The following is a 27,798-nucleotide window of genomic DNA, read 5'->3' as shown; positions in this document are numbered from 1 at the left end:
AATCTGGCTACAGGCAGAGTCTAGGTCAGCAGGTCTGGGTGACACTAAAACTGCATATCTCACTAGCTCCCAGGGGATGTCGGTGCCACCGGTCTGGGGACCCCACTTTAGAAGTTCATGATGCAAACAGGAATCATCCTTAGTGTCAGGGGATGGTGATCCTTTTTTGCACCCTCCAGTTGACTGAACCCCCAAGGTCCAGGAGGTCCTCACCCTCCAGGGGTATCACAGCCTCAGTCATGGGGGGAGTCATAGAAGAACCCCTGTCTGCTTCTTCCCACAGGCAGGAGAGGAGGCGGCCTTGAACCTTGACCCCCGTGGGTGAAGCCCCAAAACATTCCAAGGGGATGCCAGTTGGACCAACTTCAGATCCACCCTGCAGGTAACCCCAGGAAACAGCAAGAGAAGAAAATTCCACTCTTTCCTTGAAATATCCCAGCTCCATCACTTTCCTCAACACCCCTTGTGCATTGGTCTTCAGCTGGGGAGAGCTCTGCTCTCTTTTGAAAGGAAACAGGAGTTGGACGGATACGGGAAGTGGCCGCTTCCCAAGAGACCCCTGAAGATGGTGAGTTTGGTCTCATCTTCACCCGGAGCCTGAAAAACTGGCAAAGCTGCTTCAAGCATCGGTGTTCGTCCTCAGGGGGACGGGGGCGCTGAGATGTTCCCCATCTGATTCTGAAGGGCAGTGGATGACCGGTTGGGGCCCCCCGATTTGCTGACACTCAGGACAACCAGCTAGAAGACTCGCGAAGCATCCCATGGGGGTCCTGGAGGAAGGGGGGTCAGGCGTGGGGACTCTGCATTTTTACCCTGTCCTCCAGCAATACTCACACCCACCAGACTTTCCCAACTACCTCCCTGGAGTATCCGAACTTTGTGTAGACCATGTGTTATCACCATCACAAGGATAACGAATACAAAATAATTGGAGGAAAATACTCACAAAGCATTCATCTAATTTTAAGAGCATGCTCTTTGGGTGAAATGGACTCTTTTGCTTTTTTTTTTTTTTGGCTGCGTTGGGTCTTCGTTGCTGCAGGCAGCCTTTCTCTAGTTGTGGCGAGCGGGGGCTACTCTTTGTTGCGGTGCACGGGCTTCTCATTGCAGTGGCTTCTCTTGTTGTGGAGCACGGGCTCCAAGCGTGCGGGCTTCAGTAGTTGTGGCACGTAGGCTCAGTAGTTGTGGCGCATGGACTTAGCTGCTCCGCGGCATGTGGGATCTTCCCGGACCAGGGCTCGAACCCGTGTCCCCTGCATTGGCAGGCAGATTCTCAACCACTGCGCCACCAGGGAAGCCCCTGAGTTTTTTTTGTTTTTGTTTTTGTTTTTATCTTGAGAATGACTTACTCCAAAGAAGAGCATAGTGCTTTCCACCCATCAACTCTTGGGGCTCAAGCATTTGTCAGTTTCTACAGGAGCTGTTTTCACCACAAAGGCAACCCCCTTCAAGGGGGCCATTCGTGGTAATAGGGAAATTGGAGCAGCAAAGATTTAATAGTGCTGGCTCCACCCCACGTCCCGCAATAGCCACAAACACGGAAATATTTCTTAAGACGCAGACGTGTGGGCCTGATGATGCTATAAGGCAAGAGGACCTCAGAGCCCTCCATACAATTGTCTACAGAATCAGCCTCTCGGCCAGTTGAAGTGGAAAAATGAAATCACACTGAACGGTGAATTTTATGTGTCCACTCAGCCAGGCTATGGGGTCCAGTTCACTCAAACACTAATCTAGATGTCACCATGATGGTATTCTGTTGATGGGATTAACGTCTACAATCAATTGACTGTAAATAAAGAGGATTATCCTTGATAATGTGGGTGGGCCTCCCCTGATCTGTTGAAGGCTTTAAAAGCAAAGACAGAGGTTTCCCGGAGAAGAAGGGATTCTGAGTCAAGGGTGCCGGTTAAATCCTGCCTGAGTTTACAGCCTATGGGCCTGCCCTACAAATTTCAGCCCTACAATCTTGTGAGACAATAGATGATAGATAGATAGATATGTGATTGCTAATAGTTAGATAGATAGATAGATGGATAGATAGATAGATAGATATAGACACTGATAGATAGAGACACTGATAGATAGATACATAGGTAGATAGAGTCTCTCATGCTAGGGCAGGATTTCTCAACCTTGGCAGTCCTGACGTTGGAAGCTGGAGGACTCCCTGCTCCGTGGGATGTCCTGTGCACTACAGAACACTGAGATCACCCCTGGCCTCCACCCATCTGATGACAGCAGCCCCCTCCCACTTGTGACAACCAAAAATGACTCCAGACGTTGCCAAGTGTCCCCTGGGGGCAAAGGCACCCCTGTTTGAGCATGGCTGGCTGCAGCATCTCTACCCCGGGGGCGTCACTATGCACCTGTTGGGTGAGGGATGCATGACGGAGTCAGGAACCACGGAGCAGAGGCCCCACAGTGGCAGGGACCCAAGAGGCTCAGCCCCAGGTTTAAACCAGATGGCCAGATGCTCAGATATCACCTCTCAAGGGAGCCCTCACTCCAGCATGGGCGTCACCAGGGTGCTGCCCGAAATGCAGGTACCCTGGCTCTCCAGCACCACACCCACCTACCTAATGAAGATCTCGAGGGGCTGGGATTCAGGTGGTGCCTTTAAACCTGCTCCCTCCCAGGTAATTCGTCTGCACATCAAGGGCTGAGAATCACTGCCCTAAATAGCTGGGCAGGTTCAGTGCCACAGATGGGCATGGGACAAGGGCAGTTTTAATGACCAGCTTGTGGGGTGACTTGCACACCCCGAGATTGGTTAGATCAAAGGGAGGTTGGGGGCCATGAGGAAGGAGGCAGAATCCAGAAAGATTCAACTCAGGGCTGTGGGGTGAGGCCAACGAGGGCTGGAGTCTGGTAGCATCACGTGGGCTGGCTTAATGCCTTGGGCAAGTATCACAACTTCTCCAAATCACCATTCTCAGAAGCAAAGCCCAAACATCCTGCCACATCTGAAGGCAGCAACCAACCTAAAATACCTCGCTCAGCACCTGACTTACCTTTATTCAATGGCAAGTACTCAGAACCGTGATGGGCTGCTGTTAAAAAACTATAAAGAATATCACTATCAGTTTTTATTGCAGTCAGAGCTCCATATCTGTGGATTCCACATCTGCAGATTCAACCAACCACGGACCAAAAATATTAAATTTAGGGGGAAGGGTAAGCAGGGACAAAGTGAGAGAGAGGCATGGACATATATACACTATCAAATGTACAATAGATAGCTAGTGGGAAGCAGCTGCATAGCACAGGGAGATCAGCTCGGTGCTTTGTGTCCACCTAGAGGGATGGGATAGGGAGTGTAGGAGGCAGACGCAAGAGGGAGGAGATATGGGGATAAATGTATATGTACAGCTGATTCACTTTGTTATACAGCAGAAACTAACACACCATTGTAAAGCAATTATACTCCAGTAAAGATGTTAAAAAAATAAAAATAAATAAAATAAAATAAAATAAAAATATTAAATTTTTCTAGGACTTCCCTGGCAGTCCAGTGGTTAAGACTCTGCACTTCCACTGCAGGGGGAACGGATTTGATCCCTGATTGGGGAACTAAGATCCCACATGCCTCAAGGCCAAAAAAAAAATGAAATTTTAAAAAATTCCAGAAAGTTCCAAAAAGCAAAACTAGCATTTGCCATGTGACAACAACTATTTACATAGCATTTACACGGTATTAGGTATGATAAGTCACCTGGAGATGATTTCAAGTCTACAGGAAGGGGACTTCCCTGGTGGCGCAGTGGTTAAGAATCCGCCTGCCTATGCAGGGGACATGGGTTCAAGCTCTTGTCCGGAATGTCATGGAGCAACTAAGCCCGTGCGCCACAGCTATCGAGCCTGTGCTCTAGAGCCTGCGTGCCACAACTACTGAAGCCCGCGCGCCTAGAGCCCGTGCTCTGCAGCAAGAGAAGCCGCTTACCGCAATGAGAAGCCCGTGCACCACAATGAAGAGTAGCCCCCACTCGCCACAACTAGAGAAAGCCCGTGCGCAGCAACAAAGACCCAATGCAGCCAAAAGTAAATAAATAAATTTATAAAAAATAAAAATAATAATAAAAAAATAAAGTCTACGGGAGGAGGTGCATGGGTTATATGCAAATACGACATCATTTTATATAAGGGACTTGACCATCCACGGATTTTGGTGTCCCAGGGGGTCCTGGAACTAATCCCCCTCAAATACCAAGGGATGCCTGTACTTTTTTAGTCTGTAGGTAGAAAAGGAGCTCTATTTAAACGCACACAGATGTTTAGTCTTGTCTGATAAGAGGAGAAGATACAATACATGTAGAAGGGAATTTCAGAGCCACTGTATAATATAGACACAGGAAAATGGTCATGTATACCCAGGATACAATAGATATACAGGAAAAAAGGGAATATAAGGAAATATATATATATATATATACAAAATCTAGAGCTATATCTGTATTATAGCTAGCTAGATAGATGATAGATAGATAGCTGATAGATGTTAGATAGTTGATAGATAGATGATAGGTAGGTAGATAGATAGTTGATAGATGTTAGATAGTTGATAGATGATAGATAGGTAGGTAGGTAGGTAGATAGATAGATAGATTTTTTTCTCAACAAACCAAACACGACAAGCAGCCCCTGGAGTTTCCATTTCTGTTTCTATCAGCTTTTAGAAGACTTGACTTGGTCTCATGGTCCTTCAAGAGCCTCCAGGTTTGATAGTGAAAGGTAATTAAATACACTGGAAATCTGAAACCGCCAAATTGTAAACCCCTATGCCTCAGGACTATACCCATGTTCTTATTTTATTTTATACACACAGTTTAGTCATTATAAGAATGGTTAAGTGATGTTCACCATGATGATAGTCTGCTTTTCCGGAGCCTTTGTAACAAGCATCTTGACAGCCTTGCAGGAAGTGTTTGGGGACCTCGTGAACTCCCTCACGCCGAGAGCTGCTGGTGGTTTGGGGTGTGAGGGGGCAGTCCATGCATTTAACAAACTACCCAGGACTCGGGACATCTGCACAACGTGTTCACACCGACGCGCCCTGACCCAGACCTCACGACCTTTCCTATCCCTCTTCACACCTCTCCTGCCTGTGCACGTTCCCAGCAATGTGACCTCAGACAAATGATGGAACACCTCCGTGCCTCCGTGTACCCATCTATAGAAGGGCATCAAGGGACTCCCCTGGCAGTCCAGTGGTTAAGACTCTGCGCTTCCAATGCAGGGATACAGGGGACACGGGTTCAATCCCTGGGCAGGGAACTAAGATCCCGCATGCTGTGCGGCATGGCCAAAAATAAAATAAAATAATATCATCTTCAAAAAGAAAAAAAAAAAAGTTCCGTGTTAGATCAAAAAAGGAAACATATTTAAAAAAAAAAAAAAAAAGAAGAAGAAAGAAAAAACGCATCAAGCCTGGCAGCCCCAGCCCAGGGCTGTGTGAGAATGAACTTGATTAACACCCGCAGAGCCTGTAGGAAGTCACGCCCTCATCAAAAGAACGTAACCTGGGCATCCTCAGAAGAACTCGGCTAACATCAGCCAGGGCCGGCTCCTGCATTTTTCTCTCTTCTGAAGAACGGCGGTTAAATCCACAGCAAGTTTCCCCAGCACATATGATGAGCCACGTGAGAAGCTGAAGGAATCTGACATCCCATTATCCCCAAAGGAGCAAACCGACCGCGCCTGGTAGGAGGCTGAGTGGCCTGAACCCGCAGGTAAACCCACAACGCCTACTGCGTGCACAGCAGCAGGAATAAACGCTCAGACGGGTTTTGCTGGCTTGGCTTCTGGGCGGGTCTGTGCAGAATCAGAGCTCTGCCCTCTTGCTGTTCCTTCAGCCCTGGTGTCAGTCAGTTCAGGGACTAACATCTCCCTGCAAACAGAAGCGCCTGGACCGCATTTCTGCGTGACCCACGTGCCGGGGGTGGGGGGGCAAGATGCGCAGACAGCGAGGATTCCTGGAAGGGTCTCGGGGAAGATCCTGGGCGCTGGGTGCCAGGATGTCTCACAAAACCACATCTGCCCCTAAGCAACCATCCTCAAACAGGATAAACAGGAAATGCCACAAGAGTGCCATCCAAACGAAATCCTTTAATTCCTAACCTGCAACACTTCTCACTCTTAAATCCTGCCTGGGCCTCCATCTCCTAAAATTCAAATGTTCAAAGGACCAAAGGAGCTTATGCAGTTGCTGTTAAATCCTACATGTCCTGGGTAAATTATAGTTCCCAAACTAGGTCTCTCCCCACCTCTGCTCTCCGACAACCCAAAATCCCGGCATTACCAGAAGAGCCTGTATTGAAGTTTGGGGCGTAAACAATTCAGATGCTTTTAATTTGCCAACAGGAGGGGTGACATTGTTGAGAAATGTCTAAAAACCTGAACGGAGGCTGCCCTTCCAGCAAACCCAATCTTGGGTGATCGGTCCCACAAAACCAAGCTGTGTCTCAGTTCCATTGTCCCCATACGGAAACTCAGCACTAATATTTTAAATCAAAAACAAGGAATTGAAAAATCCCAGCACGCCCCAGGAACACGGGTCACTTTTTTCCATGTGTGACACACCCAGAGATCAAAAGCAGACAACAAAAACAGTTCGCTTCTAAGTGCTGTGGTCCACATCCTACACTTCTGGGTCCAATTCCCAGACCCCGATTTGGTACCCGGCCCCTTTTTCTCCCCTCAAAGCCATCATACTTGGTCTGTTTTTTGTTTTTTTTTTGTTTTTCTACAATCTGGCACGTTAGAGCCATTTCCCGAGTGGTAGTGGTTTGGGGCGGAGGTTTTTTTTTTTTGCTTTTTGTTTTAAAGCAGCCAGATAGAAATGCACACCCACACAGCTCTCCCCAGAGCAAACCCTCCCTTACCTCGGATGTGCATCAGAAGACACAGGAACGTGAGGTAGAAGATGCCCCACCAGGGCTCCATCCTCGGCTAACTTTCAGGCGAACCTTCAGTGTGCGCGCTGGGCGATCTCGCCACGCAGCCCTTGCTGGACGGATGTGCTGACTTCTGCTTCCCAGTTTGCAAGGGAAAGAGGCAATGTCTCCAAGCAGAAAGGACGAACCAAACTTGAGTGCCTCTGCCAGAATCTGAAGGGCTGGGCGTTCCGTCCCAAACTGCACGGCCTGGAGCCCGAGAGGCGTGGGCCTCCATGCTGGAGGGCATCTTGGGGAGGCCGCCTCCCTGCGCTACGCTGGCCAACCAGCCTCAGGATGCTGGGGAAACAGGTGGCTCCCCCGCACCAATGGGTGTCCTGGGCTTCGCGTAGCTGGCACACCTGCCTGGCAGGTCTGCTTCCCGCGGGCATGGGAGATGCGCCACGATCAAAGGCGACAACCCTGGGTGCAGGCAGGACCCTCCCTGCCCGGCGTCCTTCCCCAGAACCCTCCTGCAGGGCGACGCCAACGCCGGACCCAGCAGAGCGCCCATGCAAAGATCAGAGCATAGACCCACGTTTAATCTCTGCTCCTGCAACTTGAAGACCCTGTACCTTTAAAGAGTCACGCTGCATCCGGTGGACCTCAGTTTCTTTGTAGGTGGCCGGGGCAGTTAGTCTGGCTGGGGCTGCTGGGGGCCAGAGAAGCAAATTTCACCTGGCCCTCCCTCCGTGTCTTCCACCTGAGCTGTGTAAGAAGTGGTAGGATATAGGCTTCTAGAAAATAACCCCTCGGTGTGGAGGGAAGCATTTTGTTTCCAATTGCATACACTTGAGTTACTACACCTTTCAGATAGAAATTATATCATATATGATATATATATTATTTATATATAAATGTATAAATCTTACATACATCTCGGTATATACATTACAGTACAATCTGATGCAAACTATTATATATAGGATGGATGGACAACAAGGTCCTACTGTACAGCACACGGAACTATTGTCAATACCCTGTGATACACTGTCACAGAAAAGAATATGAAAAAGAATGTATACAGGTATAACTGAGTCACTTTCCTGTACAGCAGAAATTAAACACAACATTGTAAATCAACGATATTTCAGTAAAAGTTTGAAAAATAAAAAAAAAGAACTGGTTGGAAGCACCAGATTTATTTTATTTTTTATTTTTTAAACTTTCACTGGAGTATAGTAGACTTACAATGTTGTGTTAGTTTCAGGTGTACAGCAAAGTGAATCTGTTATACATATACATATATCCACTTTCTTCTTTTTTAAGATTCCTTTCGCATATAGGCCATTACAGAGTATTGAATAGAGTTCCCTGTGCTATACAGTAGGTTCTTTTATTTTTAATTTTTTTTACATCTTTATCGGAGTATAATTGCTTTACAATGGTGTGTTAGTTTCTGCTGTATAACAGAGTGAATCAGCTATACGTATACGTATACCCTCATATCTCCTCCCTCTTGCGTCTCCCTCCCACCCTCCCTATCCCACCCCTCTAGGTGGTCACGAAGCACCGAGCTGATGTCCCTGTGCTATGCAGCAGTGGAAGCACCAGATTTATAAATTCCAAGGTTTCCATCTCCACAGTGTGGGACATCAGATGAGCTTGTGCATTCATTCAACAAACATTTGATGCACAGCGGTTTTGAGCCAGAGAGGCGGGCTAGATGCCGGCTGTGCGGAGACAGAGAAAGAAAAGTGGTTTACAAAGAGGAGGAGAGACTTGCAGTGTAATGTTCGGTAATATGGGGGAGCACACCAAGGCCGGGGGGCTCCTGGGAGGTTCTGCACCCAGCTTGTGTCCTAGAGTCTTCTGGGGAGGGTTGTAGCCTCACGCTGATTTGATTTGATTTGATTTTCTCTTCTCTTCTCTTATTTTATTTTATATTTTATTTTATACCAGCATACGTGATCTTAGTTCCCCGACCAGGGATTGAACCTGCGCCCCCTGCCGTAACCACTGGACCGCCAGGGAAGTCCCACCTCACACTGAATTTAAAGGCTGGGTAGGAAGGGAACAGGAGGGGAGGGATGGAGAGTGGAGGATGAGGAAGGGGTGGGGCAAAGGCACATGGTAGGAAGGGGGGACCCAGGGTTTCTGTGGGACCACCTCTAGGGGGTGCTGAGCACATCGCCCAGGGGTGTGGACCGAATGCTTGTGTCCCTCCAACACGTCATCTGTTGAAGCCATAACCCCCAATGGGATGGTGTTAGAGGGTGGTGTCTGGGGAGTGATTAGGGTTAGATAAGGCCATGAGGGTGGGGCTCCCATGATGGGATTAGCATCCTTGTAAGAAGAGACACCAGACAACTCTCCACCAAGTGAGGACACAGGGAGGAGAAGGCCATCCAAACGCCCAGGAAAGAGGCCTCAGGAGGAACCAACCCTGCCCACACCTGGATCTCAGATTCCAGCCTCCAGGACTGGGGGAAATACATGTCTGTTATTGAAGCCGCCCCATCTGGGGTATTTATTTCGGCAGCCCGAGCTGACTAATGCGGCCCCGAACTGAAGCACAGAGAGGGCAACGTATAGACCGTCTTCCACCTGCTATTTCACTCTCCCTGATGCCCGGGTGCCATAATCTGGGGGCTACAGTGGGGCTTAAGATACCAGTTCTGGCCACCGGAGTCAAGGTTCCCTTGACAGCAAAGACACAAGGATTAAAAACAAACAAACAGGCCACGGAGCAACTAAGCCTGTGCACCCCAACTACGGAAGCCCGCGCACATAGATCCCGTGCTCTGCAACAAGAGAAGCCACCTCAATGAGAAGCCCGCGCACCACAATAAAGAGTAGCCCCTGCTCGCCACAACTAGAGAAAGCCCGCGTGCAGCAACAAAGACCCAATGCAGCCAAACATAAATAATAAATAAATTAATTAAAAAAACAAGCAAACAGAAAACACCTTAACTGCCATGAAGGGCGATCATTCAAGTAAGTCTATGTGCTTTGGGAACCCCAAAATCAAGACCCTCAAATATTTGAGCTGAGGCATGAAGAGTGAACACAAAGTTGCTGTAGGAGAAGGCGGGAAGGACATTCCAGGTGTGAATGTCCTGAGTCCGGGTTTGGGCTGGGTCCCCTGGGAATGAAGTGACAACACGTCGGGGCTTGATTTTGCTAGTTCCATGTGCAACTGAAGATCTGTGTTCTGCAGGTGGCAGGGAGGGGGGGTAACGTTGCACCTTGAATCGGGGGGGGGGACAGAGACGGGATCCTTATGTGAAGATAAACCCACTAGGGGTCTTGGAGGTGGTTATAGATTGGGGCAAATTTCTTCTTCTTTTTTTCAACTGAAGTAGAGTTGATTTACAATGTTGTGTTAGTTTCAGGTATACAGCAAAGTGATTCGCTTATACATATACATATTCTTTTTCAGATTCTTTTCCATTCTACATTATTACAAAGTTTTGAATATAGTTCCCGGCGCTATAGAGTAGGTCCTTGTCGCTGACCCGCAGAAAAATAATGCATTTTCTGTAAGAGCAATTCTAGGAACACAAAACAGGGCCGTCCAGCAGCCACGGAGATGCAGAGAATGATGAAGAATTGAAAGCCAAAGCAGAGCTAGCAAACTAGGAGGCTACTACAGTCACCGTGTTTCATTACCCCGGAGGAACTACTCAACGGCTCACGAAGAGGGTCTCAGATGTGATTGGGAATAATTGACTGCTCTGCCCCCTCCAAGACCCTGCGATGCAATTCAAAGAGATCTACAGATGTTGCTTGCAAGCTCCATTTGATTTTGGAAAATGTTCCCCTTCGTTGTTTCATTTGGACTTTGTTCCACCATAAAACAGCAAAAATGGGTGAACGTACGTTACTTAAGTTGGAGGCCTTTTGCTGTAACTTCCAAATTCTCTACATCTTCACTTGAAACATGGTCTGGCGACTGAGGCCAGTGATTATTCCTAATTTCACCCAGTCTGTTATTATTTTCTGCCCTAAGGCTTTTGACAGGGCCTCATTTATCCATATACATGTTGTATATGTAAGGGTTGTATGTATATGTAACATATAAGGTTATATGTATATGTAAGGGTTAACCCTTACAAGCTACCCACCTCTAAGCAGTGGGGAAGAATAAAAGGTTAACATTTGCAGAAGGCTTTGAATCTCTCTGATACACGGAATAAGTGCATGAGAAAGAAAAAAAATTTATCCAGGTTGGGAAAGCAGTTTTTAAATACCCAGACAGGCTGGTTTGATGCTAAACAGACCTAAAAGGAGAAATGAATCTTGACATTTTCTGCATTTGGGGAGCATCTAAAAATGTGCGTATATTTTTCTTGGTCGTCTGGTGTTTTGTTTTTTTTTCCCTTTTACCTCTTTGTAAAGCTCAGTCACTTAGATGGATCATTTTGACGCACACAGGTGCGTGTGTGTGTGTATGTAGGAAAACACTCTAAGGAAAACTGCATGTAAAATCCTACACTGTACGTACAGCCGTCAAGGAGAGCAGATGATGTGGTTGGAAAGGGGCTTCCTTCCAATTTCCCCGTCCATAAACATGAATGAAGCTCGGACACAGGATACAAAATGCATGAACTTCAAAAACTGTATGCTCAGTGAGAGAAGCCAGGCAGAAAAGAGCACATCGTGTGTGATTCCTTTTATATGAAATGTCCAGAACCAGCAAGGCCATAGAGACAGAAAGCACATTGGTCGTTGCCAGGGGTTGGGTGGGGGGAGGTTATGTGTTGAACGGTGCCCCCCCCCACAACAAAATCATAGTTTGGAGTCCTAACTTGCAATACCTCAGACAGTGACTTGTGTTGGAAATGAGGTCAGTGTAGATGGGATTAGTTCAGACAAGGTTGCAGTAGAGCCAGGTGGGATGTAATCTAAAACGACTCACCTCCTTATACTAAGGGGGAAAGCTGGACACAGCACACAGGGAGACAGCCGTGTGACGATAAAGGTAGAGATTGCAGTGATGAATCTATAAGCCAAGGAACATCAAAGATGGGCAGCCAGCACAAGAAGCCGAGAGAGAGGCTGGAACAGACTCTCCCATGGACCCTCCAGAAAGGAACCAGCCTGCCCACACCTTGATCTTGGACTTCTGTTCTCCAGAACTGCAAGAGAACACATTTCTGTCGTTTAAGCCACCGCCCCCCCACCACCATCTGTGGTGCTTTTTCACAGCAGCCCCAGGACACTCGTCCAGGGAGTCGCCTGATGAATGTCCTCTGGGGTTCATAAAAATATCTTGGAACCAGACAGAGGCCGTGGTTGCACAACATGGTGAAACCATCAGACGTGAGACAAACAGGACTGTTCTTGCTTCGAGGTTGGCCCTTGGCAGCAGACAACGTGGCAGGAAGACCTCCACCGTCCTGCCCCGCTTGAGGTTGGGGAAGACTCACATTGATCAAGGGGTGTCCAGGGCCTCATCGGCCCCATAAAATTTGGGTGGAAGGAGAAAAAGCAAGCAGAACAAAAAATGCCTCTGCTCCAACCTCCCCCAGGCTGACAAGGAGGAAGGGCTGGGTCACACAGGGGGCGGTCACAGGAAGGGTGCCCTGGGGCAGGGGATGGCGCTGTGTGTGCTGGGAGATGCAGGGGCTTTCTGAGTGGGCAGAACCCCAATGCCTTTCTTAGGAGGCCTGCTGGTGGAGAGGGGGCAGCGCTTGGGAGCCCCCAGGGGCAGGGAGGGTGAGGAGTGGCTGGTGGGGACGCCTCAGGTTAACCTGTTACACCTGGGGCTTGGGGTGTTTCCAGGAAGGTGGGTCGTGAGGATGGACACGGGCCTGGGGTGACATAAAAAAGAGCAGGAGACCCGACAGCAGGTGGCCTGTGGCCCCGTGGGACCTGCTTGAGGCCAGAGCTGAGGTCCAATCACGTGCGGACAAGTGTGCGTCTGGCTGTACCTGGGCATCTCTTAAGCAGAATGACGGATGCAGGGATGCGTTCTCAGGCATGGGTGTGGGAGAGGCAAGCACTGACCTGGGACAGCAGTTGTTGGAAATCCTTGTGGTAGCAAAATGGGTGCAAAATAGCCACTACCTGCCCCACCACGCCTGACCCCTGCAAGAAGCAGTTTGAAGTACAGGTATTTTATGTATTCAAGCAGGTGTTACCAACCTTTTTCTATAAAGGATCCGATAGGACAGAAAAAAATAAAGAAATACTTCCTCCCCTGGGAGGTCCAGGAATTTAGTGGATGACGTAAACTGCATTTCAAATCAGTGGGAAAACATGGATTATTCAATAAATGGTTTGGGAATAATGGGATTATCCCATGGCGGTTTTTAAAAAACTAAATACCAAGGAATCTCTTCCTCATTCCCTTTACAGAAATGTATTCCTAGGGGAGCAAATATTTTAATGTAAAAAAACCCCACAAAAGTGTCAGAAGTATGACAGCAAGCCCAGAATCCATTAACTAACCTCACTGCACAAAAATAATAAAAATGAATGGGGGAAAATATCACTTCAGAGTTAAAAGGTGAAGGATAAAGTGAAAAAGAGTATTTGCTACTAACTTCACAGTCATATCTTTAATATGTAAAGAGTTCCTACAAATCAATAAGGATAGGACCGATAACACATATAAACATAGGCAAAAGGCACATTCATTTCTCCCAGAAATGGAATGCAAATGGGTCCCCCCACACAGATTCTCAATCTCACTTGTGTTAAGAGAAATGCAATGTAAAAGCAGTTGATTTGATATCATTTTTCAACTTATAGATTGGCACCGATCAGAAAGTTTGCATGGCAGTGAGGAAACAGATCTGACATTGCTGGGGGGGGTATCATGAATTTGCACAACCTCTATGGCGGATGACTGGGCAGTGTCCATAAAAATTAAATACACACATGCTTTTTCTCCTCACAAAGCCAACTTCAGGCATTAATGCAACACACACACTTGCACAGAGCCACAAAAATGTGCTTACAGAGATATTCATTGCAGCATCTTGATTGCAAAAACTTGGCCACAGCTTAAGTGGGTTGATCAAAAATCCATAATGACCCAGACTTATAACAAATCCTCCACTGGTATTGTCTCCCTTTGGCCCTTAAATAAAATATTTATGTTGACTTCAAAATCTGTTGGATTGTGAGTTCTTCATATGGGAGTTCCAAACTGATTTTAAAAAGCAATCGTCATGCCAAGTATTTAATGATCCAAGCCACATAATTTAAATTCAAATTTTCAAAAGACAGACCTTTGATAAAATCATGTTTATTTTAATGTCAACATGAAATTAAACTGAGTCTACAACAATGCACATCCACCGTCCATAAGAAAAGCCCAGTTGACATATTTCTTAAATGTATACTTATTTACGAATGAGTCGTAATTTCATATCCTTAAAAAAATACCCATCCTTTCACTCTTCTCTTCTTTAATGAGGCATTTATGCTTATAGTATGATTGCAATGCTTATAAAATGCCAACGTTATTCAGGGTTACAAAAAGACTATGTATTTTTTTCTTATTATGAAGCAAGTCAGTGTGCACAATCTGACCTCAAAGGCAACCCCTGATGACTCATTGGGGAGAATATGGGCGCTCTCTGCTACATTTGTAACCAGGTGTTCTGAGCCAGTTAGCGAGGGAACCCAAGCCTATTGACTAATCCGGCCCTCAGCTCTTGACAACTGGCTGACCCCATCCATTGATGGATGACATTTATTTGTGTTCCGTCCTGTAGAATCCAGAATTTCATGTTCACCACTGTGCACACCAGGTCATAGGTATTTGTTGAATGAAGCAATGAATGGATACGATAAATAGCCAATTTTTTTTTTTTTAAACCATTTCATATACTCAAAAGTTATCATAGTGTCAAAGACAGAACAAGTTAAATAGCCAGATGACGGTCTCCAGCAATACCTTGAGAAAGAAACTCCAAAGGCTTTTAGGTAATGCGGTGAGGAGAGGTCACAGAAAGGATACGGGCGTCCTCAACAGCAGGGGGTGGGCTCAGATGCCCTACTCCTCAAACTACTGGCAGAGTTTCTGAGCTTCAGAAGTGAGAAAGACCCAGAATTCATGACTGATACTTCATAGCTGCCCTTTCCCAAGTCAGGGGATTTGTGAAGGCAGCCCACGCAGGTGTGCTAACGTCATACCCTTGAACCTGGACAGGCTGATGTGAAACACCCAACAGTTCTTTACACCATCGTCCGTGACAAGATTAAATCTTCCCAGGAAACCGCCACTGCTCTGGGTTACTATCCTAAGAGCTTGACGCGAGGCAAGCCTGTGCCACTGGAAACTTAATATTTCCATGGAGGGTAGTCTCTGGGTGAGGTCCAGCCCATCTGCAACGTCAGGGCTTCTGCACTTCCCGAGATGAACACAAAAATCCAAGCAAACAAAGCCCTTCCGTATAAAAGCAAGCATTCTGGAAGCTGCGCAGGGTGTGTGCACTGTCCTAAATGGGGGGAATGCTTCTAAAGGTGGAAAAGTCATCGTTTGTCACCAGGAGAAGAGGAGGCATTCCGTTCATGGCAAGATGTTATAAAGAGCGAACACTTCGGGTGATCGTCTGTCTTACAGCCGCAGAAAAGGGAACAGGGGATCCATCCCACTAGTATCACAACCTTTTTTAAAAGTCACCCCATGGCAAAACATTAAGTAAGAAGTACTTGGTTTCTAATTTCTTTTTATTAGTTTGGTGTGGGAAAAAAGAAAAATCCTAATAAATGGAAGAACTTTTGAGGAAACTAGCTGAAGGCTTACCTCACTCTATAAAAGGGTCAACCAACGTTAGCAGAGGTTCAGACGCATTCAATTTACAGGCAATTTGTAAACAGCCCGGAGTTTCTGTTTGGGGAACTTCAGTGGGGTTGAATGATGGGGGCTTGGTCGGTCAGCCTTTCACAGCACAGGGGAAACGCCTCAGGGCCGTGGAGAAGGTGAGTGTAATTCCCCTCTGGAGGCAAAACTCATCACAAGTCAATCTCACCCACCCAGCACGGTGGTGACGCACCTCAAGATTAAAACTAGGAATCCCAAGTTGAGCAAAGGCACAGACAAGCCGGGGCTTGCTCCCGGCGGGACCGCTCTGTCCCTGCAGGCGATCTTTGCAGAGGCTCAGCAGGCGAGCTTGGGATCCTGCTAGCAATCACTTGGCTGCCGACCTTCTATTTCTCCAGAAGGGTCTGTTGAACTGCAGAGGACCAAGACACAAGAACAGATTTTAAAAGGCATCCCCAGTGGACCCTGACAAGCACGCGAATACCTGCAGGTGGAAAATTCCAGAAGCGGGTGACTCTATTTCTACAGAAGATAGAAGTGTGCTCAAAACTCACTGCTGGCAGAAAGCAAAAACTAAATCTAACTGGTTAGAAAAAAAAATTCAATAAATTTCATACTACGATGCAACGGTTGCTATTAGAAACGGACACGTCGGGAAAAGTAGAAAGAATCTAAGAAGAGGCATTCTCTACTAGCGACTTCTCTGAGACGGTAAGAAATGTCTGCCAGCTACAAATTTCAGAATAAATAATTCGTAAATGAGGGTCCACGGCGTTGGTTCATTTACAACAGTGTAGGGCTAAGATTTTCAGATCAGTTCATTTCTGTTTTGGAGGTCTCTTTCGCATTTTCTCGTGCTTAAAAAAGGATAGCTCATTTTATACATCTTTCCCTTATTTGAAAGAGCAATGAGCTAGGCACTTTCTAAAAGTCTGTATTTTTAGAATTAAAACTATGTTAACTTTTCACTAAAAACTTATCTTGGGACTTCCCCGGCGGTCCAGTGGTTAAGAGTCTGCCTTACAATGCAGGAGGCGTGGGTTCAATCCCTGGTTGGGGAACTAAGATCCCACATGCCACGGGGCGTGGCCAAAAACTTAAAAAAAAACAAAAACAAAAACTTATGTCAATTCCACAGGCGTCCTATGAAATAAATGTTGCCTTTCTTGGGCAAAGGAGTGGGTCTCCACATACATACACAAATAAAAGAAAGAAACACACACAGGTGTAGAGACACATAGTTTGTGTTTTCCTGCCATTTTCAGAAGTGGTCCTAATCACTGAACATCCACCTCTGGCCCTGAAAAGTTTCCATAATTTGTACCACCTCCTCTTGGTCCAATTCTCCACTGGGTTGGGAGGATTCTGTAAAAGTGACCGCAGCATGTGAAAATGCTGCAAAAGGTGCATCTCAGAAGATGCACGCCGGCCAGCTGCTGACTCCGGCCATGCGGCAATGGGGCGACACTTGGAAAATTCTCGTAGCCGACATTTAAAGAGAACTTGAAGCAGACTTAGGTCTCATCAGAAGCCTCCAGGCCCTGGAAAGCCTATGTAGCATCTCCCCAGAGAACCCCCTTGAAAACTTCGAGACACAAAGGATCCCATCCAAGAATCTGAGCAGGTGAGAGGAGGTAAAACAGACCCGCGGGGGGGCCGGGAGGGGGCCACTCGGGTTGCTTCTTACCGGGTGGTTCTGCGTTGGTGCCCTGATGGTTCTCCATGTTGACTTCGCCCTGGTCGGCTGCAAGCAAGAACAAAACGCCCCAGGGGGGTGAACACAAAGACAACACACCCTGATGGTCACTCTCAAGCCAAACTGGCCTCCCACCTCCTGCCCCCAAGCAGAGGACCGCCCTGGTCATCAGGGCATGAAGGGCACCTCGTGGGGTCTGGTTTGTTCGCTCCTGTGCTTTTTCAGTCTATCATTTTATTTCCCTATTTCTACTCCCAAAGTTTTCGAACACACGTCAACGCAAAGAGGACCATGCCGCGCCCCACCGGCCCCCAGAAACGATCTCCCAACATACAGTGTGAGGCGACAGAATTCAAAATGCACGAGCGAGCGGGGCAGGGGACGGGACGGGACAACAGGGTTGAGGGAGGGATGGAGTGGGAGTTTGGGCTTAGCAGATGCAAACTGCTAATGCTGAGGATGGAACCACAACAAGGCCCTACTGTAGAGCACAGGGAACTCGATTCAGTATCCTGGGATAAGCCATCATGGAAAAGAATACGAAAACGAACATATAACTGTATAACTGAATCACTGCTGTACAGCAGAAATTAACACAACGTTGTAAACCAACTATACTTCAGTTAGAAACAAACAAAGACGCAGGAGAGATTCCCAGTCAAAACATGTTTATTTCTTTACTGCATGCTCGGGAAGGGACACGGAAGCACGTATGACATGAAAAGGACTGAAGTAGCTCACGGGACCCATGACAACCGTTCTCCTGTTTTCCCGAAGCTTTGATTTTCGCAAAACACCAGCATCTGGGGTTAGCATTACGCGTGAACACCCAACACCCCTTTTCATCCCGGTCCCAGAAACACGCATCCCCCGTCTGCATGAAATGGATTCCACGAGCCCTCACCCTTTCCCCCAACCACGAAAGGAGACCCCAGTCAGAGACCAAAGTTCTAAGATGACAAAAAAAAGAAAGAGAAACACCCAAAGAGGAGAGAGTTTGAAGAGATCTGTGAAAACACTGCAGGATGGTCACTGCCAATGTCACGTCTTCTGCTGGCCGGGCAGGAGGTAGGCTCTGAACACACGCACATTTTAAGAGTGAACTATTATGACGAGAAATCCTAAATGTGCTTTACTTTCACATGACAAAGAATCTCCCTACCAAAAGAAAAAGAAAGGAAGAAAAAACCCAGTACAAATATTCTAATGGGTCCGCAGAAACCCTGTATCTGGCTACGTTCAAGGAAAAGAAAAAAAGAAATGCCCCTGGGAAATAATAAAGTACAGCCAGACCCAAATCCTTTTGGGGCCAAGCGTTATTTCCAACAAGTAAAAGGCACGTTCAATCCATTATCTGAAGAGACATTTGGGGGGAGGGGGAGGGGATGCTGGCACACTTGGTGTCACCAACGCCCAGCATTTGGGGAGAGCCTGAGGGAGGGTGGGTGCTTCGTGGGCGGGGAAAAGGATCGGCCCCCTGGGATTCTGTTTAGCTGGAGCCGTATAGTCAGGGATACAGGGCCGATTCCCCGTTGCCAAGCGCCCAACCCAACCCCAGGGACCCCTAAGAGGAGACCAGGGTTCCACAAGGTGCATTGTCCCGCTGCAACCTCAACACTTCGAAGGCCAAACACAGCACATCTCAAAATCAAAACCAAAGCAACTCACATGCTTTGAAGCGAGGAGCCGCTTGAGCTATGAAGGCAATTACAGCAATGGCAGCTTTAGGGGTCTCTATGTGTGTGGGCTATTTACGTAAACACAGCAAGCACTGGGGCCAAGGGCAGACCCCAGAGACCACTGACCGGCAGGGTCTCATCCGGAGTTCACACCGAGGACTTAATTCTTGGGGCACAGAGATTCGATTTAAATGTAGCCCTGTGCTAACCGGGACACGGGCTTTATTTCATCAGAACCAAGAAATCTGCAGACGCTTTCTTCAAAGACCCAGACGGCCGGCAAGGTGACCACTGTCAAGGCCATCAGGGTGACCGGCGGAAGAGGACCAGGCCCACGGGAGGGGCACGGAGAGCCTCCGTTGCAGGGTTCTTAACCCACCTCCTGATACTAACCCCCAAAACCTGCCACTCGGTCACCAGATCACCACCAGCCATTTCACCCCGGGAATGGACGTCACCCTGACGCTCGGCACACAGTCGGAAAAAGAAAACTAATATTTACGCACAAGAAGGAGATGGTCTGATGTTAAAAAGGAAAAAAAAAAAAAATGCAGCAATGACTTCCATGCTAACGGGGATATACAAGGATGCAAGAATTCTAGGGTGTCAAGATCCCAACACTCACTTCTCCACTGACCTTAGAAATTTAAGATCGTGAGATTTTTAGGTTTTTCCGAAATAGGTGGATTTTTTTTTTCCCCCGCTGCAAACTGGGAAATTCACATAATTGGCAAAAGCCGATCCGAGAAAGAGTTAGGAAATATTTCATGGAAATGGACCATAAAAATCCAGGGGCTATGGAATCAGAAGGTTAAAAATCCCATCATGAGCGTGAAAGATGAAACCCTATGACCCAGGGCCGGCTTTGCCCCAGGACTCTGAAAGCGGGACGGCTAACCCCCCTGCAGGATCCACTGGCAAGGACGGGGGATGGTGAGAAACCCGGCTAGTTCACGGAAGCCCCCGGCGGCACCATTTCCCCCTTCTGTTGGATTTCACTTTAAAAGGAAATGTCTGCATTTCTCTTCCTTATTCTGAAGCTACCTGGGCCTTAAAATGTAATATCATACGCTTCCGTGCACCGTGAAGGGAGAAAACATATAGGATTCAAGGTATGGCATCCGGTCTGGGAGAAACACATCACTGCGGCAGTTTTACTAATAAGGAAAAGGACAAATGACAGCAAGGTCTGCTTTCGACTCTGCGTCTTTGTAGATAAACGCGGATCGGAAAGGAGGATCTTGAGGCCCCGCCTGGGGTTTTCTGCTCGTCCCTAGGTCTTCGACTCATCTGAAACGGAAGGTCAGAAAAGGAAAATGAAAGAAAAACAAACACCGAGAAGTAAACGTCTGAAAGGTTTGCTTCAGGTGCGTGCCCACAGCCCAGGGAGCAGTGCAAGGTGTTAGGAAGACGCCCTCTGGGCTCACAACTTGAGGAGACAGGCTGACAGAGCAGAGCCTCGCGGAGCGGACACCGGGATTAAGTGGGGGGAGGGAAGGGGGGCGGGAGGAAAGGAGGAGGGAAGGAAGGAAGGGAAGAGAGGGGGGAGAGAGAGGGAGGAAGAAAGAAAGAAAGGAAGGAAGGAAGGGAAAGAGAGAAAGAGAGAGGGAAGGAAGGAAGGAAGGAAAGAAGGGAGGGAGAGGACACGCCAGTAGCTCATTTCACCAAAGCCTCAAGAATCTGCCACCATCAAGGACAAGGGAAGCAGCTGGCGGATGTGCGGTGAGCAACGAGAATCAGCCGTCGAGCACACCCAGTGACAACAACCAAACACTGTGCCCTGTGCAAGCGGTCAGGCTCAGGACCATCCGTCATTTAAACTGGTGACTTGAAGCCAACCCACGAAAACGCAAAGACGCACATCCACCAGGAGCCTGCGTCCCAAAACGGCTTTAAGAGGCCAGCTTGCATCACTTGGAAGAAAACCAGATTAAAGTCCTAGAGTCACAACTTCAAACCTTTAGGAATAAAGGACAGAGCTACCAAACTTTGCTGGCCGTGGAGGTTTTCTCCTATCTTCTCACGGAGAAGCTCTTAACTGAGTATATATCAAGACTGACAGTACTAGATTGATGTATCTCCACGTTGGGAAAACACATCTGCTTCCCCCCGTTAAGTGCTCGAGAGGAAGCTTGGCGCAAATTCAACAGACACTACAAAATTCAATACAACGAGGTCCTGGCAAGTCACTCTGTAAACCGCCACGCTCAGAGCATAATGGTTTACCCCAAACCACGCTTCCTCCAAGGCTGGGAGCTCACTGTCCAGGGTGTAGCCATATCCCCCTTACCAAATCTCCAAGCTCACCACTGCACACCCTAAAATAACCACCCCGAAATAAAGCCTATAAAATAGTCCTGCACGGACCTGAAAAGGTCTAGGATCCTCATGCACCCGACGCCTGGCCATCTCTGTTCATAAAAACACATAACTGACAACAGACACTAAATTCATTTTCTAAGGCAGGTCTATAAACCGCAATATCTACCCACGTAGTCAGAAAGACGCTCACTGTCTGCATTAGACTCGGTGCTTCTATGAGAAAAGGGACCTAATTTTCTTTGCGTCAATGCTGGACATTTTACAGCTGGAGACAACAGTGCCTAATTACTGAAATCAGAACTACCCGCTTCCTTCCCCCATGAAGGTTTGCCCCCCCCTTTTCTTTTCCTTTTTCTTTGTGCATCTCCATCAGCCCAAGACCATGAACCTGTGAAAACCACAAAGCAAATCAAATATTTAAAGTCGCACCTAATGTTAATTCAGCCTAAGAAGAGAGACTGAAGGACGTGTTCTAGGGGAATGACTGTAGCCAGCCTCTGGAAGCATAAGGTGAATCCTCGCCTGCCCTGAGCCAGTTCTTCAGAAAGTTCGCTTTTGGTTTTGAAAATCGTGCGTTCAACTCTTTCTACCCGGGAAGCTTTCCGTTTCCATGCCCACCCCTTCCCCCTGCAATGGGGGAAGAGTGCTTGAACCCAAGACCGAGACCCAGGGGTGGGGTAGGGTGGGATGCAGAACACTTGGTTTTCCCAATTTCTGAATCCCTTTTCCAAATATTAGATGATGTCAAGTCTATTAAGATTCTTGGGTGCTTCCTCAAATCCCTGTATCTTGACATATGCACATCCAGAGTCCAACTCATATATCCGATTCACACGGTACATCATATATCCGATTCACACGGTAACAGAAATGCTTTGTAATTCCAGAGTCCAACTGGGGTTCGCCTGAAGATTTTCAGAAACTTCTGGGGCCAGGACTTCCTGCGCATTCTTGCCTAGCGAGCGCCTTCCTCTCCTGGCTGAGCATCAAGCTCTGAGTTTGAGCATTTTCAGAGAAAGGGGGAAATGTAATTGAAAAGGAAACAGAAATTCACTTCCATCGAACCCCTAGTCTTTTAAGTCTTTGCTCGTTCTAGGAGAAGCAAAAGAAAAAGGTGTTTTGTTTTGTTCTGTTTCCCCCGACTCGGTTCTAACTGTAGATCTTTTGTAAGTATCTCCTGGAACTTGGTCATCTGTCCATTTGGGCATCGCTGGATGCCCACCATTCCGCCAGCCAACCACACTTTCCTGAGCGCGGCCAGATGGAAGGCGTCCACTCCCACGAGGGAAATAAGATGCACTCAGGCACCCTTACCCTCCAGTGCAAGGAGAGGGATATAAAAATGGCCTCTTATTTTAGGTCTCTGAATCCAAATGCTGTGTCAGACTTTCAATTTCAGGCTATAAATAGTGTTTGTGAACCTAAAAATCTGGAATGATGGAAGATGAAGGTAAACTGCATCCCTAGAGGGTAACTTTGCCTCTATCAAGTCTTCTGGGAATTTCCCAAGAACCCTCAGGAAAGGGTCCTTTAGGCAGATGACACCAATGGCCAACGGCAAAGTATGGATAAGGACTTAGGGTCATACACAGAAGGGAAGTTCAGATACCACAAGCTTCCTCCGAGGAGGATGGGCCGCCACGGTCCATGGGGCCATCACAAACCACACTGCAACCCACCCCTTGCTGGTTCTCAAAGCAAGACCTAGACAGAGCCTTCCAGAGACGCACAAACATTAACTGTGCTCAAAACAGAGGAACTCACTGATGTCAGGACGAATCCTAAGTAACTTAGCATTTGAGTACAAAGTCCCAAAATGCCCAGTGATGGAATTCCGATCTCTGGGCTGGTAATGGTGGCATTCGGCGGTCCATGTAAATAACAATGAATGAATCGTAAGAGCGAACATTTCATCAACACTCACTCTCTGCCAGGCAACCTGTCAAGACTTTCACACATGACCTTTTTGACCTTCACACATGACCTTACTGACCTTCACACATGACCTTACTGACCTTCACAAAAATTCTAAAGCGCAGACTATCATCTCTCCTCTTTATGGGAACCCCCGTCCCCCAAAACGGAGTGGTTAGTAACTTACACAAGCTCACAAGGCTAAATGCAGGAGACGCTGGGATCAAACCCACAAAGTCAGATCCCAGTTTTCTAGCGACTTCAGGACCCCCTCGGCCGCCTTCCACGTGTTTCGTGCCAACCTGAGTTCTGTTTTTTAGTTCTTTTTTTTTAAAGAAAGCACGGTTTTCAAAGTAGCAAGGCCCCACGGAAAGGACACGGTGGTGAACGCCTTACCGTTCTCTTTGAAGCACAGCTTCTTCTTCTGGTAGGCGATGAAGCTGGAGATGGCACCGGCCACGGCCACTGCGACGGCACCAACGATCCCAGGGACCACGCCTGGGGAGTCGGCTGTGGGAGGAAGCACAGGGCACCGTGACAGGCAAACACGTAACCCTCACGGACGGACCACGGGGCCGGGGGCTGGCGGCCCTGCCCGGAGGGAGACGATGGGGCTGAGGCCTGAGAGGCGGGGCCCCAGGGTAACCACGGAGGGACCGTCACTCCAGAGCCTCTCCAGGAAACCCACGTCGGAATTCATTTGACTACGTGAGCTGTTTCCAATCCAAGAACTGGCTCCCCGTGGGATGCCAAACCCCACCTCTTCCCCACCCCTAGGACCAGCTCAGCTGTCCTCCCAGCTCAGTGAGGAAGCTCTCAGATGGGTGACAAACCCACAGCGGAAGGGGGCCCAGCGGGGACCATTCAGCGGCCGTGTGACCTCAAGCAGCCAGATGCCCGGCTCTTCATGTACCTTCTGAAAAATCAAAGTCCCCGACCTCTTCGTTACTCTCAGGTGCTCTACGGTGACGGTGTTTCCATCCACCGTCAAGAATTCTAAAGCTACCTGCGTCCGTCCCACATCCACAGCTGTTTCTTGACACGGCAGGTGCACAAGACATCCTCCCCCACGAATAAAAAGGACGGTGTGATGGATGGTTCGTCGTATGTGTCAGCTGGACTGGCCAGGGCCTGCCTAGGCAGCTGGGAATACTTCATTTCTGGATGTGTCCATGTGGCCGTCCGTCTCCAGAAAAAAATAACATTCGAACCCGTTAGCCTGGGTAAAGCGAGCTGCCCTCACCAACATGGACGGGCACCGTTCAATCCACTGAGGGTCTGATTAGATCAAAAAGGGACAATGTGCCCCCTGCCTGAGCTGGCACGTCTATCTTCTCCCGCCCTTGGACATGGGTGCTTCTGCTTCTTGGGATTTTGTACTCAGACTGGGACCCACGCCATTTGCTGTCCTGGTTCTCGGTGTTTTGCACTGGGACTGACTGGCCACCTTCCTGAGTGTCCGGCGTGCAGACAGCAGATCGAGGCCCTTCTCAGCCTCCGTAACTACGTGGGCCAACTCCTTATAATAAGTGTCTTTCCACTCATCTCTATACATCCCAGTGGTCCTGTTTCTCTGGAGGACCCTGGGTAATACGGATGGCGTTCCTCCTTAGGGCACTTTGGGAGGGCGACCGAACTTAAAACGCAGATCCCGTCGGTACCAGCTCCAGGCAGACCTCATGCTAGTGCGCTTCACGGATACCGTGGGGTTTTTTGTGTTTTTTTTTAACAAATGGAAGGTTTGTGGCCACCCTACGTCAGGCAAGTCTATCGGCGCCATTTTTCCAACAGCATTTGCCCACCTCACATCTTCGTATCACATTTTGGTAATTCTTCTAATATTTCAAGCTTTTTCATTACGATTCTATTTGTGACGGTATCCGTGATCTCTGGTGTTACTCCTGTGACTTGCCGAACGCTCAGAGGATGGTGAGCCTTTATTAGCAATAAAAGTTGTATAAATTTAGGCCTGTACGTGGTGCTTTTTCTTAGCCTTGATGCCATTGCACACTGAATAGACTACAGGGCAGTGTAAACATCCCTTTTAGGTGCACTGGGGAACCACACAATTCGTGTGACTTGCTGTACCGCGATATTCGCTTGACCGCGGCGGTCTGGACCTGAATCCCCAGGATCTCCGGGGGTCTGCCTGTTTCCGCTGAGCCCCCTTGCAACGCGTGTCCAGAGAGCCGTTCTTCATTCCAGTATCTTTCAGATGACGCTGCAAATACTAAAAGTGAGGCTGTGACCACTGGCTCCCGCTTCCCTCAGCAGGACACGTGAGGAACCCAGGACATCGGGGACCAGGGGTACGTACCCTGCTCCTCCCCGTCATGCCTCTGCTTTCCGCCACCACCGCCTCCTGCAAGAGAGGAACAAGGCTTGGTGACAAATGGCGCTGCGGAGACGCTCGGTCACCGAAAACTCATACCAAGGAACAGCTCCTCCGAACTTGGGTTGTGAAGGTTCCTTAAGAGAAATGACCATGGGACTGATGAGGCCATTAATATCAGGGTGTCCCTTTCCACTGCTGGAAGGGGCGGTCCTCATTCTACAGGACGTATCACCTGTCTTGCTCCCGTGTACCTGAAATCCAGGCTTGGCACCTGACTCAACCCCCTGGCCCCATGGTGGGCTCCAGGAGACCCACTGAGCCCTCAAAGTCCCCCAGGGATTCGGGGAGAAACCCAGCAAGGGCCCCAGAGCCCAGCTGAGACCCTCGCATGGCTATGGGGTCATCCCAGGCACATGCCTGTTAACTCTCAGGCCCCCCAGTCTCACTAGGGGTGGTTGTCGGCCATGTGCTATCCACGGACCCACCACCTCTGGGTATTGTCTTCATTTGTGCTTTCCCCGGGGCTAAGGGATACCACCTCAACACCCCCTCTACTTTTTCCACATTTAATGCCAATGGATACTTGATGTTTTTGTTGTTGTTTGTCTCATTTTGTTTTTTCTTTTTGCCCACACTACGTGGCTTGTGGATCTTAGCTCCCCGACCAGGGACTGAACCTGCACCCTCGGCAGTGAAAGCAAAGAGTCCTAACCACTGGGCCGTCAGGCAATTCCTGATACTTGATGTTAAGCTGATGCTTGTACAATTACGAGTGCACAAACTAGGAATCCACCCAGCGGACTGCACACTTGTGAGGGTGCCCTTAGCTTTGTTTCCTGTCAGCCAGTCACTCCCAGTGTGTCTTTACGGTATAGTCACACAGGCACTGCATGTTACATGGCTATGAAGCACCACTGCCTGCTACAAAGGAGGGGCTGCATGTTACACAGCTACAGAGCCAGCGAACAGCCTGTTACATTCAGTGGGTAAGAGCACGTTACACGGGTATCAAACTAGAACCCTGCCTGTTACACTCCTCAAAGTGGGGCGATCTTGTACAGCACCTAGAGATGTAAATTTAAACGGAAAACCAATTTAGATGGCTAGCCACTGTAGACATGACTTCAGGGACCAGGGTGGAAGGGGTTTACTCTGAAAGGTATGTGAGCTCAAGAGGGGAGGTAGGGGCATTCCCGGTAGAAGGCAAACGAGATGATCAAAAAGCATGTCACCGTAAGGGCGTGACTGATATAAACAGACTTATAATGCTTTGGGGGCTGGTTCATCCATTGATGCCAATCAATGGCGCTCCATCAAGCAAGGATTCAAAGCAAAAATGTTTCCAGTAACATTTAAGGCAGGCCAGGGAGGAATGAACCCAGCAAACTCTTACATGATCCTCTTACCAGTGGGACCATCAACGATCCCAGCCATTCTGGAAAGCAATTTAGCAACCCATGAAGGGATGTAAAAGTGGGAACTCCTTTCAGAAACCCTACTTCTTAGAAACCACCTTAAGGGAACCATATCAATCATATTGGAGGACATCCAATATCAAAGCATAAAGATATGTACAAGAAACTGGTGCAGAATCTAAAAAGCACAGCAAACTAGTGAAAATAACAAAAAAGAAGCAGCCTCACAGATACAGAGAACAAACTAGTGGTTCCCAGTGGGGAGAGGGAAGGGGGAGGGGCAAGATAGGGGTGGGGGATTAAGAGGTACAAACTACTATATATAAAATCAATAAGCTACAAGGATAGATTGCACAACACAGGGAATAGAGCCAATATCTTATAATAACTTTAAATGGAGTACAACCTAGAAAAATACTGAATCACTACGTCATACACCTGAAACTTATACAACACTGTACATCAACGATACGTCAAAAAAAAGTATTAAGGAGTATCAGGCAGTTAGCTAATAAAAATGTTATTTTTCTATTTAAAAAAGAAGAAACTGGTATAACCTAAATGCTTAAAAAGAGAAGGGAGAATAAACAGATTTTACATGCAGGGGGAAGAACACGGGTCAGGACGGGAATGGGGAGGGGCCATCAGAGCATGAAGGTCCCTCCCCAAGGATGTCAGAGCCATGGGTCACCTCCTGGGAAATCTTCACATCATCTTATTATTATTCACCGTTTACGCTCAATTCTCCAAGAAATAAACAAGAACCAGAGCTCGACGGCAGAG

The 27,798-nt window shown here is 48.0% G+C and overlaps 2 protein-coding genes and 1 long non-coding RNA gene across 5 annotated transcripts in view; 1 reads left to right on the top strand and 2 right to left on the bottom strand.

The window, feature by feature from the left end:
- XG (Xg glycoprotein (Xg blood group)) overlaps positions 1 to 7,116 on the bottom strand; it is a 38,562-nt gene extending 31,446 nt beyond the window's left edge. Inside the window, exon 1 of one of the 2 annotated variants that reach the window (XM_082375940.1) lies at positions 6,882 to 7,116. In XM_082375940.1, the coding sequence (XP_082232066.1) occupies positions 6,882 to 6,942 (61 nt within the window). In that variant the 5' untranslated portion in view covers positions 6,943 to 7,116. The remainder of the gene's footprint in view (positions 1 to 6,881) is intronic. The other variant, XM_082375934.1, reaches the window with a different exon arrangement.
- A 1,386-nt stretch (positions 7,117 to 8,502) lies between these two features.
- Positions 8,503 to 15,590, top strand: LOC309619992. Its single transcript, XR_014239349.1, has 2 exons — positions 8,503 to 8,671; positions 8,835 to 15,590. It is a non-coding gene; the product is annotated as an uncharacterized lncRNA (long non-coding RNA).
- CD99 (CD99 molecule (Xg blood group)) overlaps positions 14,115 to 27,798 on the bottom strand; it is a 34,751-nt gene continuing 21,067 nt past the window's right edge. Inside the window, exons 7-10 of one of the 2 annotated variants that reach the window (XM_082375922.1) lie at positions 25,583 to 25,627; positions 23,662 to 23,775; positions 17,342 to 17,398; positions 14,115 to 16,066 (exon numbers count right to left, since the gene is read on the bottom strand). In XM_082375922.1, the coding sequence (XP_082232048.1) occupies positions 16,041 to 16,066; positions 17,342 to 17,398; positions 23,662 to 23,775; positions 25,583 to 25,627 (242 nt within the window). In that variant the 3' untranslated portion in view covers positions 14,115 to 16,040. Of the gene's footprint in view, positions 16,067 to 17,341; positions 17,399 to 18,001; positions 20,320 to 23,661; positions 23,776 to 25,582; positions 25,628 to 27,798 lie in introns of those variants that run through there. The other variant, XM_082375923.1, reaches the window with a different exon arrangement.

This window comes from Balaenoptera borealis (assembly GCF_965194805.1).
Source record: "Balaenoptera borealis genome assembly, chromosome: X".
Classification (NCBI taxonomy): domain Eukaryota; kingdom Metazoa; phylum Chordata; class Mammalia; order Artiodactyla; family Balaenopteridae; genus Balaenoptera; species Balaenoptera borealis.
The sequence above is the reverse complement of the archived record's forward strand: the minus strand, read 5'-3'. Positions and strand labels throughout refer to the sequence as shown.